We start from the raw sequence: 12,998 nt of genomic DNA, 5'->3' as shown, positions 1-12,998 counted from the left end.
CACATAGTTATCAACACAGTTTTAGTGAACTCTGACCTGAGGCCTTGAATAGCTATCGAAGAAATTTTGCTTTGATCCTCAAAATGTTCTCAGAGATTACTGAGATGGCAGCAGACCTCTTTCTTTTATTTGTATATGGATATACCTGTAATACCTTAGAACCCACTTATGATTGCCTTTTGTATTAGGTTTAGTTTTGTAGTTATGTGTGTCAATAAATACTCAGGTCATTCACTCATTTTATGCATACTTAAAAGGAAGAGACAAATTCTAATATGTCTCAAACCGTCATTTCAATTGTTATTAGATTTAACAGTACAGGTAGAAGGTTCAGCAAATGACCAGACTTGGCAAGAAATCTTGCATTTGCAAGTCTAAAATCACATAGCTTCAAACAAAGACAGGCAGAGAAGGTAGCTACACTGAGTAAAAGCACCAGGCCAAAGTAGTTCAGACCACCCCCCATTCTGTTGGAAACATCCTTACAATTACTTTTGTCCAAAAGATCTATGACAGTCTTTAAACTCTTAAGAAGAGTGCAAAAACTATGTTTGGAAAACAATTTGTGGTGATTCTGTCATGCTTACATGTAAAAACCCATGTTAAAATTGCTAACTGTAGCTTCATCTCCCAGCAACTAGAGAAAAGGAACAAAAACTGCCCTTGCATAGTAGTGTTTAAAGATAAACCTGCAAACAAGATAAAATTATCCAGATATTTGAAAGGACAACGTTTGATTAGGGAATGAATTTTACCATTGGGAGAAAAAAAAATTCCAGACAGTGATCTTACTGAAATCCTCAGACATGAAAATGAAAGCAATTGTCCCACATTTGTATTTGTATTGCTCCAGTCATTTCACACATGCTTCATTCATATTAAGAAGGGTATTACCACAAAACCTGGAGCTGTGACAAGATAAACTTTTCATGGACTGAGGACCCAAAAATTAGAGAGGATTAATTATAACTAAAGCTTTGTGAACAACACTTGTCAAATACATAAGCAATTGCAAACACCTACACAGTGCTATCCAAAACACCACAGCATGAAGACAGCCAAATAGATACCAAAAGTCACCTCTGACAAATGTGCTTGGAATCAGTCTCAGACTTTCCCATACAGTGATAATGAAGGCCATTCCATGCAAAGAATGAGGTGTCAACGCCTCAGGTATCACTTCTTCCAAACATTGTAATGGATAAACTCTTTTAATCAACAGCAGCATAAACTCAATTTAGCTAATGTGATTTGTAGGAAATTCTCTGTTCTCTGTCTCAGGCCCTACAAGTTTAGTCATGAAAATTGCAATAAACTCTTTCTCTCAAAAATATACTGCAAAAATATACTGAACTGACCTTCCACTGATCTCTGGGAAGCAGCTTCACCACCACGATGTCACCGTTCAGGGCTCTGTTGCGAGCAACCACTCCGTCAATAAAGATATCGCGGCTCCCATCCTAGTCAAAGGGGAAGAAAAGTAAGTGCCAGACCAAAACATATTAAATCATGGTTGTTATGAGGTTTAAAACACTGCCATCAAGAAAGACACACACCCTGGTGAGGCAAACATCCTGCAGTTGTGCACAGGAACAAAACAGATTCACCATACGGCCTTTAACATAGAGGATCTTTCAGCAAATGAGCACCTTTGTATGGATGTGCCAGTACAGTAGTTCCACACTATTTACACAAGACAGAGCCAAGCCTTCAAGATGTGCTGTCTCAGTTCCTCTACAGTTACTCTTGGGAACAGGTGGAGAGTTTTATGCTGTCACAGCTCTTGACACGTTAATTTCCCACCTCAAACATTCAAAGCCAGTGTTCAGAACAGACAAGTGTTCAGAGCTGTTTACAAGGCAGTCTCTGCAAAGTGCTCCATGCAGAGCTCCTGCTGCTCTCCTGGTGAGCTGGGAAAGCAGGGACATGCAGCTCCTGGATCAGCAGGGCACTCTGTGAAGGTGGTCTGGATTGTGGTTAGGGATGCAATCTCTTCTTTTTCAAATGAGTTAACACCATATATTCTGCATTTGGCACAATTTATGTTAGAAGGTATCCCAAATAATGACAACCACAGATGCCAACTGCAAACCAGGAGATCTTTTACTGTAACAGACATGTCAGGACACCTTCTCTGAATATTTTGGGTTAGCATCCTTGCACAAGAGCCTCTACTAATTGCACACACCATGATTATCCACTCCAGACATGTTTGGCATTCGGTTACTCTAGATTTAGTTTGGGAGATTTTCTTCATGGGGTGAACAAAGTTTCCTGAAGATGCCAACACAAAGATTTTAGTTTTTAAAGGATTGCCAGTTTTGTCGGGTTTTTTTTCTTTTGATAATTATTGACCACGCTCTTGCTGCTCTCATTTCTGCTTTCCCATAATTCAGTATACAAAAAATTCCATGTGTCCGTTTACAGTGCAATGAACGTGTCAAACAAAGTGAGCATTCAGTATCAATATGACCAGCTTAAATAGTTTTTCTGAAGAGAGTTATCTTTGCATGGTTTTGAGGTACAAAAAAGGAGGTTGAGTTTCTTCAGATTAGTACTTCATTGTCTTTCAAAGAAAAAACCAGCCTCACAAGATTTAAAGTCTTAATCGCAACTTCAGCTGTTTCTCAGACACTCCTGAGTTTCATATGCATGAATAAATCCAATCAGAACTACCAGCATGCTCAGTGTCCAAGAAAAACTTCTTTTATAACCTGAAAACATGAAGCCCAAATATCACATAAGTATCTTACTCTGCTTAGATACCAAAACAATAAAAGGAAGAACCCTGCCATGATGTGAAACTAAGGCCGCCCTCCAAGAGACCAAATTACTCTTAGAAAGAAAAGCAGCAGCAGCAGCTCAACAGCTGTGTGAAAGCTGCCTCCCATGACAAGATGCAGAAAAATTGCAAAGCCTCTTGGACCAACATAATTCAAATTGGAAACCGTTCTCTTCAAAAAGCCAGATTTTTTACACATGGTCTTATTCCTTATTTCTCCCCACCCTTTCCCTTCAGCTCCAACTCTTTACCCAAATCCATCATATACATAAAAATGAAATGTTCAGTCACTTTCTAAGGCAAATTCCTGGTCTGGGTTAGGGTTTTTTTTTGGTCTGTACCTGTAGCTGCTCTGTGCTGCAGGACACAGGCTAGCACTCAAAATAATTTGCTCTACACTTTTTTTCCTCTTCTACTATGTCCATGAAAATACAAGACATTTTCTTCCACTCCCTGTAGAGGTGCCTGATGTATCACACCATCTGGTTAAGGCTTCATCTCCACACTCTGCAAGAGTCTTGTCTTTAACTGCACCCACACACTCTCTTTCCAAACAATACATGTATATATACATATATACAAATCTAAATATGTGTATGTACACCAATTTTACAGCAGTTAATTTCAACATCTGCAACAAAGCTGTAATCAGAAAATTGCCATCAGTTTTGGCTTTCCCTCTAAAAAGAAACATCTCTATATCTTGAGTTCCAGGCTCTCAACTGTTGGGTGAACTTACGCACTTCCAAGAAAATCTGTGCACTTTTTCCTCGGCACAGCTGACACTTCAGATTACTAATGCAATTAAAATGGCACTGAATGACAACAGAACACAATCACTTGCAAAGTCTCAGCTGTCCCTGGGGTGCATCTACTCTACTGGCCACAATGGCCTCAAGATTTCCCCAGCCCCCTCCAGGGAGCACGGGGCTTTTTCTCTGCAAGTATCTCCAGCAGTGCTCCCTATCCTCCTCTGACAAGAGATCTGCAGTACTTCCATCTGCTCTGAAGTGTCTCCCACAAGCACAGCACAGCTCCAGTCACTGTCACTCATGCTCAGCAGCACCATCATTCACACTGACACCTCAAACCACACCACCCTGCACAGGGAACACACGAGATGCAAGGCAGAGATTTCAATTCTTGGGGTGTGTTCTCTGGGTAGCTTCAGGAAACAAGCCCTGGGCCTTCCCTTCAACTCTCCATGCAACAACGAGATGAGCAGACAGAGCACAAGTGCAGCAAGAAACATGCAGGGACTTCTGGTGTCAGAAGGTGAACAGCTGTTGCATTGAACTCCATGAAGCCATGGCCAAGCCATAGCTGAAGTGAAAGGGGTATAATGCCCTCATCAACAGCAGAAAAGAAAGGGTGATTTTTCACAGCTGCAGCTCTTGCAGCATCTGGCAATGATGGGAAGTGCTGCAGAACACCAAGGCAAGGCTGCAACCCCTCCATTATGGTAAATCATGTTATACAAAGGATAAGCTTCCCAAAGCATCTGTCTTAAAGGACTGTGCCTACATAAACCAGAGTCATCTTCATCCAGGTGTTGATTCTGCTGATTCTGGTATTCATCTCCACAAAGGGCAGAAAAGTAGAAAGATAGTTGAGATAACCACCTCTGTTAGCCCTCCTTAATGTATGCATTCCTGCACACAGAACAGGCACAAGGCAACAGCTGGACACCAGAGGGGCGATTAGGGGTAAAGCCTCACATCCAAATAACTCATGAGAGTAGCTGAACTTCTCTTTTAACCTTGCATTTTGTAAATGCAGAGAATATATTTAAAAGCTTACACTTACCACACCTACAAGGACACCTGGCAGAGGAAGGATCAAAGTTCCTTTCACTTACACTTTTCCTTCCTGATGTACTAGAGAGCTGCTCTGTACTTCTTCCTCTAGTTAATGCTAGTGTATTCTCTGCAACCCCAACCTTTTCCCATCCCTGTAACACCAACCTTCTCTAACAAAGCTCCAAAACATTGCCCAAAATCAACAACATAAAATAAACAACACCATGAATTTCAAGGCTTTCCCAAGCCCCAAAACAATAGCACGGTCAGCAGCAGGGAGAACAACATAATCAGTGTTTCACTGTCTCAGGGCAGGCTCTGCCTTCTCATCCCCACACCAACAAAACATTTCAATATAAAACTCTCTCATTAAAGCAACACTTTGACCAAGTCAGTTCCAGATAAAAAGCTTTGGCTGTGCCAGCTGTGAGGTCACCTTCCCAACTGGAAGGCCCTGAAATTGCAAGAGTCCTTTTCTGTCAAAATAAGGAAAGAAGAGAGAAGAGGTGCAAGGCAATCCCATGTGGCAGAAGCACATCCCAAGCCAACCAAGATCCAGCCCGTGCCAAAGCGGGCACATGAAAAGGAATCACGCATATTATTTCTGGAATGACTTTTCAAATTAGCTCATGCAGCAGATCGAAAATGGAGAGCATATTTGTTTAGGGAAGATTAACTTAAATCAGTGGAAAATCTATAAAACCTCTGCAGCCATAAACCAAGGGTTTCTGATTACGCTATCTGGTGGTCCTCAAACCTGACTTCAGCTGGCCTCTGTGGGACCCTGCAGTATCCCCAACTTCAGCACAAGCAAAGCGTTTCCTTGAGGTATGAGAAAGTGGGATTTGGTTGGGAATATTTGGTACAAGAGAAAATCCGGATTGTGTTCATTTATTCCAATTCATTCACCTCTGAGTGACCTTCTGTGCACAGCATAACTCCTATCTTAATGCACCTTTACTTATGAACTTTAAAGCATTATAAAATTACACTTACTGGAGATGGAATGAAGGCTTCATGGTACTTCTTAGGATTTATTCTCAAGGGTCCCTTAAAAAAAAAAGGAAAGGAGGAGAAAGATTATGCCTGAATCTTATTAATTTTATTTAACACCAGTTAAATTAGAGAGCTGTGGGTAATATATCTACAGTGAAACATGAGAGATACATCTAAATTTCCATTATACATTTCAAGTCTTGACAACTTAGCATCCAAGCAATTTCAAGCCAAAAGGCAGTTTCATGATAGGCTTAAGCTGATCTACTGCAGTCTGTCATCAAAGAGATGTTGAATCATTAGTTGTTGCTGCTACTGGGTGAACTGAGGATCCAAGCTCTCCTGTTCCTTTCACACATTTTCTGCTGAGCATCCACCAGCTTCGTTAACAACTGGATAATAGAAACAATTTGGCTTGCTCTGTTTTGGAAAAGGAGAATGTTGGGTTTGCTTATTTTGGAGGATGCAAGGAAAGAGGAAAAGAAAAGCTGAGCTTGCATGGCAGCAGGTATCATTCTTATGGGGCTCTGGCTGCTTAGGCTGTTCCTGCAAACAGACAGCAGCAGTAACTGTGATAATAAAGTACATTTCCAGAAAAGAATTTAAAGGATTTTCCAAAAATAAACATTTAAAGTCTACAGGATTAAATTCTGTTTAAACATACTTAAAGGCAAACTATCTTAAATACATTTGAAAATTCCATGGTCTATCTATTTCTGCATTGTTATCTGCCAACTTAAAGGCCAAGTCACCTGCAACAAATTCGTATCAACCTTCCAAAGTAAACCAACCAGTTTTGCTGCTTGCACTCATGTCCATCCAAGAGAAAGGCAGAGCCAACCAAAGCCTTATAGGCTACACATTTGCATCCCAAAAGTATCCTGGAAATTGGAATTCAGGTGACTCCAGTTCAAACTGACAGCATTTGAACCTTATGGGAATACAACTTAGGTATCTGCCTTCCAACAGGCTTCTGCTCTGGGAAGAAACTTTAGAAATTTCTCCACTTGTGTATTTGAAGTAATGTTAGCCAATTTATTATATGAACAGATTCCATCTGTTTGCACTTCTGTGTTAAGCAATCATAGGAGCATCTCACAGGAATTGCTTCTTTAAAACTTTACTGCAGCAAATAATTTTTTATGTATTCTGGGAAACACTCAGACAATAAGGAAATGGAGCTGATTACATGTGAAAGTTTTGCTGCCTTGAAGAATTCACAGATTTACAAAGATTTTCCATTGCACTTATTTGCTAAAGTTCACCAGCAAATACAGAATACCAGATTACCAGCAGCATGTATTCCATACTCTTTAGATACTATTTGAGTCCTTTGCTGCACTAATTTTATGTCTCACATAACTGAACTAACAAGGACGCTTGTCCCCATGGCAAGCATAACCCAGGACAACAGCATGGAAACAAAGATGACCCACTGAGAGAAACCCTGGGGTATTTTATCCTTAAGCAAAGTGAGAGCTGACTTGCTGTCATCAGTTTCTATTAGCACTGGTACCCACTGATGGAAAACTCTCAATGGTTGTCCCACACTTTATTTCCCAGAATCAGTCATCAGAAACTGCTACAGAGAAAGGAAAAAGTGGAAAGGGATTGCTGCTCTGTTTGACAATGACTCAATTCCCATATGTGGCTCTACCTACCAGCACTAAGCAGATGAAGGGATATCCTGTTTTCCTCTGCACAGTCCCCCTGAACAGTGTGGGACAGCTGTCAATCACTCGGGTGTAAATGCCAATCATGCACATGAAAAATCAGGGTTTGTGTCCATGGCCCAGAAGGTACCAGAGCAGCAATGTGACCATGGATGCCCAGCTCCAGCAAACACACAGAGGAGCCTGCTGTTACCACATTTATTGTGCAGACTGTTTATCTGCATTTTATATGCACTACCTAATTATGATCAGCATTAGAATTCTTACGTCAAGTAATACTAAAAAACTTGAGCTCTTCCTTTAAGCAAGAAACTCACCAAATTTATCTTAGAAAGCAGATGGGCCCTATTATCTGTGCCCATGAAAATCCTATTTACAATGTTGTACATTTCACGCTGTGATATCATATCTGGAACCAGTCACTCTCCCCATCTGCAATGAACAACTGTTCTCATATGTGTATTAGGGGGTGAGGATCTGGCTGCAGAGTCTCATGATGTCACACTAATGTTGTATTATTTTACAATAGCTTGCAAATAATAGCTGCTATATTTATCAGTGTTTTTCTGTCATTAGGGCTTTTGTTATGAAAGGGAAGAACAAGGTCTGCAGGAAGGTTTCTAAAACATTTTCTGATGATTCAAGGCAGCTTCACAAGCTCTTGCCAATAAAGTTTCTAACCTTACTGAACTTTCCCAGTGAGACACAAAAGGGTCACAATTTCTCAAGCTGCTTTGCTAAATGCAGGGCAGGCAGTACTCAGACAAAACTTCAAACATCCCAAACCAAGCAGTTTATAACAATTATTGTAACACATATGCCCGGGTTCATTTGTATGTACAAAACAGCAAAAAGAGGTCAGGGTTCACAAGTATCTGATTGCCACCAAGGCTTCCTTCGAAACAACAATCCATGAAAACCAGAGAAACCCCAGCTTTCACATCCACAAAATAACAGCTTTCCAAGGAAAAACACCCTTTTAACAGCAAAGCAGGCTCTGCATCTCAGTTTGCTCCACCTGACCCCAGCAGCCCTGCAGGGAGGGTCTGGGAGACGCTGGAGGCGTGGAGCAGACATGAGTTTCTGGCTGATGCTTCAGAGGATGATTGGAGTCCTTTGGGTCCATGCTCTTTCATACACAGCCTGATTTCATCTGTTGTGTATAACCATCAGCGTGCGCTCACAGGAGGACGCAGGAGTTGTTCAATCTTGTTTGCCTTCAGGCTATCCGCTGTGATTCCAACCAACCCGATACCCCTGGGCTTTGCTCCCTGCAGTCTGAAGGGCAGGGAAGAGGGAATTCTGTGTACTCATAAGCACCTGAGCTCAGATCCCTTTTCTTGCAGAAGGACACTTCCGGACACGTCACATGACAAAATGAATCCAGGAATCTGCAGGTCACACTTCTGCTACATATCAAAACATGACTTATGTCACATACAGCACCAGAAGCCATTAAGATCAATATTACTGACAGACGTCAGCACCCATAAAGATAACCTTTCACTCTTCCTGATCTAGGGCTGCCTAATCACGGCACTTGTGTCATCTGAGCAATCTTCAGGTCTGTCAGGAGTTTCTGTGGGTTGGACTTTCAGGAACACTTCATTGCACAGCTGCATTGCCAAGGTCCAAGAATCTCAGTGTTATGGTAGGCTCTTTTCTCCCTAACAGAGCTCTCAAATTCTCATCCAAATATTTCCAGGATGCTCCAGGAGACAGCCCATGTTCAGAGAGTCATGCTGCCTGGGAGTACTCCAGTTTCCTCAGGACCATCAGATTCAGACCAATAGGTTTGTCCTCCCATTCCACAGGCTCCTGTGGAGCCTTTTTGCAGGTCACCATGCTAGAACATAATACCCTCCTTTTGGGGATTAACACAACAGACACATGTTCATTCTGTCTCTTGCCATTGTAGGAAAAACCACTGAATATTCATCCATTCACTAAAGTTGCTCTCAGGATCTGACCTATCCTGGTTGAGGCTGCAGTGATGAATGGTCTTGATGAAATCATAAGGATGAATGAACTGAAGATGAGAAATACTGAGCTGGAAGGCCCATGATCTAACACTCAGCTCTGAATTATTAAATCTCACTTCTACAGGCTCCATTGTTTCCCTGAGATGTGGAACTGGATGAAAGGAAAACAGACAGAGCCTAAGAAAGCACATATGACTCTTCCAGTTATGCAGCACATGACCTGGAGTAGACACACACATTTACAAGAATTAGGGATTCTTTTGCCAGGGATCATGCAATCACAGGTCCGTGGGGACTCAGCATTTCAGTGGGATTCTCAGGTAGTAATCACAGCCTGATGTGTCTCATCTGCAGCTGCACTTGACCTCATAGGCAGTCTACACACATCGCACGTAACACTATCAGGCTGTGTTACCAAAAATGGTGCCAAAAACACCCCTGAAGATAAGGCAGAAGCTTTAGTTGATGCCATATGCTAGTGCAGCCATGAGAGAAGTCACAGCCTAAGGCTCCCACTTCCTCCCTCACCATTTGCTTCCCATTGCAGACATCTGTGATGGTCTTTAAAAATGCACTGGCCTAAGGTCCAAGTAGCCCAGCGGACCATGCTGATCATCAGCAGGGATATGATTTCCTCAAAGCTAAGAGTGCATGAGATTGGTCTTCAGGATGGAATCAGGCAGACTTTTATGTAAAATCCTCATCACATCTCCAGAGATTACGCCATGTTAATGATATATGAGAATTATTATAAAATTATAACAAAAAGTCAGACAAAAATTGAGGTGATGTCATTTGAGACTCCAGTCTATTGACGAAAGTTAAGTATCACAACTTCACCAGTACTACAACACTACTTAAATGGCAATGGACCTGTGTGTGTTTGGGTAAACAAAGCCTCAGTGTGGATGTCATGCCTTCATTGACTTCCACCTGCCTCTTTTCTCCAGCCAGTCTGATCTCACTGGGATGCCAGGTGTGTCCTGAAGAACATTACACCGTGTTGAGGACTACTATGAACATGGTGCAAGGACGTTTTCTTCTCCATCTCAGCCCCCGCCAACCTCTACGTAAATCTTCTCTATCCAGCAGATAGGACAGCAGGTCCACCCCCACATTCTTTAGAAAAGAATTGCTGCCTACTGATGGCTGCAGTTTTGCTGCTCCAAAAAGAAGCACAAACACTTTTGTGAGAAATTTCAGCAAGAGGTATCTTGCTAAGAGCATTTGTTTTTGCTTACACTGACACAGACAGAGGCTGCTGCCAGCAACTGCTGTTGTTTTGAGCATCATTTGTAAAAAGAAGTGTCTCCCCATTAATGACCATCGTGGCCAGGAGACTCTTCAACAAGAAATCTGTAATTTATCACTAGAGTGGATCAGGAATTTTACAGAACATGCAATCAAACAAAGAACTACTTCAGAGGAATGTAGGAGATTTCATCCCACTTGTAGAACACCCTGAGAAAGGGAAAATATCTTCTCTGGCATCTACAAGTGCTACATCAATTCCCTGTCATCAACTGCTGCTGATTTCCAACAACTGCCTGTGGTTTTCACACTTATCACAAGAGCATGGACAGTGTACATTTCAGGCACCTGAATTAGCTCTCCCCTTTTCAGTCCTGCTGAAACATCTTCCTTTGATGCGTAGGCTTCAAATATACTCTTCTTCCTCCCTCGAGTGGGTTTATTCAGATTCTTTCTGTCACCTGATGCTGGGACAGTAGCAAAGGATCCTCCTGCAAACAAAAATTCGTAAGTGTTACCTTGCCCACCAAACATGTCTGTGTATCTTAACAGAATCTGTATAGAAGTTTTATGTTCGAAGTTGAACTTCTGAGAACAGTTTGCCTAGAAATACTGGCACCCGACTTCAAAACATCGAAAAGCCTGGAATAATCATATTTTACAAATAATCAACAATCTTTTACAGCTCATTTTAAAGTCAATAGCATTCATCCCAGCCCATCTTTTAAAGCACAGGCTTCAAGGCAGCTTATTCCTGAAGCGTGTACACACACTGCTTTAATACCTCTGGGAGTTCCCAGTTGTCTGGGATTTATTCTGCTGTCTGAATTGTTCATTGTTTCTGTCTGCGATTCAGAGAGTTGCCTCTTCCTATTGAAGTTCTGGGGAGTTCTTGCAGATTCAGAGTTGTTTCTGGTCCTTGCAAACCCTCTTTTTTCTGCACCTGAAATCAAATACAGGTTTGAAATAACAAGGAAGGGAAGAGGAACCCCAGTGCCAGCTTGTGGTCCTGGTGAAGCTCACGGTCTCTAGTTCTTCAGTACAAGTTACAACCATGAGTCACAGCCTTTATCCAAGAGAAACAATGTCTTCATTAGTTCATTTGTAATCTGTTGGCTCTTTGGGCCTCATAACACAGCACTAACTTATTTTAGCATAAATAAAACGCTGGAAATTACGATGCTAAAGTTGGATACAACCCTTCCAAAATCCTGGGAAATTCATTAGAGCATATAAAATGTGAAATTGTTAAACTGTTTCCAAAGTCTCCACCCCATTAAGCCCCCAAGTAGTGAGAAAATACAACCTCCCTATAACTTAATTAAGCAGGTCAGGAATCAAGGAGGCAGAAAAAAATTAACAACCCACAGTAGAGTTATTAACTTTGGAGCTACCAGAGGCAGCGCGGTACACAAGGACACCAGAAAGAAGTGCCAACGATCCAAATGTCCAGCCTGCTCAGAATAGTCCACAATCATATGAAAATGTTCTGCAGAGACTCACCCCTTACTTCCCTGCCATCACCTCAGCCCCTTCCCTACAGCCAGGAGAGCAAGCAGCAGCTTCCAAAGCGTATGCCAACGCTGTTCCACGGATCAGCACATTGGAATGCAACCCAGCGCCGCGCAGCTGCCCTCTTGGCCCTCCACCTGGATACTGAACATGTCATCACAGCTTTGCCTTCCAGCCCCTCCTGGCTACGCTCCCTGGGTCCAAGCTTGTACCTGCAAGTCAGAAAATGTGCAACGCCAACTTATTTGCTACAGTGCTATCCAAGTTACAAGGCAAATTTTTTACCTATGGTATCCTTCTCAAATGAAATAGCAGATTGATTCACAGCAGCGAGAAAAAAATGTTTTAAAGGCTGTACTTAAGCAGAGATCTTTAAAAAATATGGTGCAACAAGAGAAAACTGCTACTTTGCCCAATCACAGAGAAAAAATAATTTTCATATATATAACAAGAGGCAAATCAGCAGGAGGGAGGGATCCTCCTATTTCAGGAGGGAAGACACCAAGACAGGCAGAGGGACAACTGAAGGTGCCAGCTTAGACCAGTCTAGGAAGAGATTACATACCACAGCAGTGTCTGCAAAGGGGAAGCTGAAACAAAGGGGAGGCTTCTGTTTTCAGTCACAATAACACAACATAGTTGGGCCTTTTTCTACACAATCAAGCTTTTCACACTCTGAGGGTGCTTCCAGGGCAAAGTCTCTTTGAGGAGGCTGCAGCTGTAACATGGCAAATTTAGCACAGCAGCAAATTCAGTTTTCAGATGAGGTGACTGAGGCAACGCAACCTGTATGGCTCACATAATGAGATGGAACTAAAATTAACTGATTTGCAACTGCCTAATGAACTGATTTACAAATGTCCTAAGGGTCAAGTTAAGTTTAAAAACAGACACCAAGAGTAAAAGTACAGACTAGAGAATTGGCAACACAATTTGCTCCTGGATATGTTTTCAGAGACATTTTGAAGGAATCTGACTTAAACTGCAACAGGCAGGATTTTAG

The 12,998-nt window shown here is 41.9% G+C and overlaps 1 protein-coding gene across 2 annotated transcripts in view; it reads right to left on the bottom strand.

Moving 5' to 3' along the window:
* DIS3L2 (DIS3 like 3'-5' exoribonuclease 2) overlaps window positions 1-12,998 on the bottom strand; it is a 180,414-nt gene that overhangs the window by 150,708 nt on the left and 16,708 nt on the right. The window contains exons 1-5 of one of the 2 annotated variants that reach the window (XM_066556845.1): window positions 11,987-12,080; window positions 11,268-11,426; window positions 10,832-10,974; window positions 5,578-5,631; window positions 1,359-1,460 (exon numbers count right to left, since the gene is read on the bottom strand). In XM_066556845.1, the coding sequence (XP_066412942.1) occupies window positions 1,359-1,460; window positions 5,578-5,631; window positions 10,832-10,974; window positions 11,268-11,319 (351 nt within the window). In that variant the 5' untranslated portion in view covers window positions 11,320-11,426; window positions 11,987-12,080. Of the gene's footprint in view, window positions 1-1,358; window positions 1,461-5,577; window positions 5,632-10,831; window positions 10,975-11,267; window positions 11,427-11,986; window positions 12,081-12,998 lie in introns of those variants that run through there. The other variant, XM_066556844.1, reaches the window with a different exon arrangement.

Source organism: Molothrus aeneus, chromosome 10, assembly GCF_037042795.1.
Source record: "Molothrus aeneus isolate 106 chromosome 10, BPBGC_Maene_1.0, whole genome shotgun sequence".
In the NCBI taxonomy this organism is placed as follows: domain Eukaryota; kingdom Metazoa; phylum Chordata; class Aves; order Passeriformes; family Icteridae; genus Molothrus; species Molothrus aeneus.
Note: the sequence above shows the minus strand (reverse complement) of the source record. Positions and strands in the feature narration are given on the sequence as shown.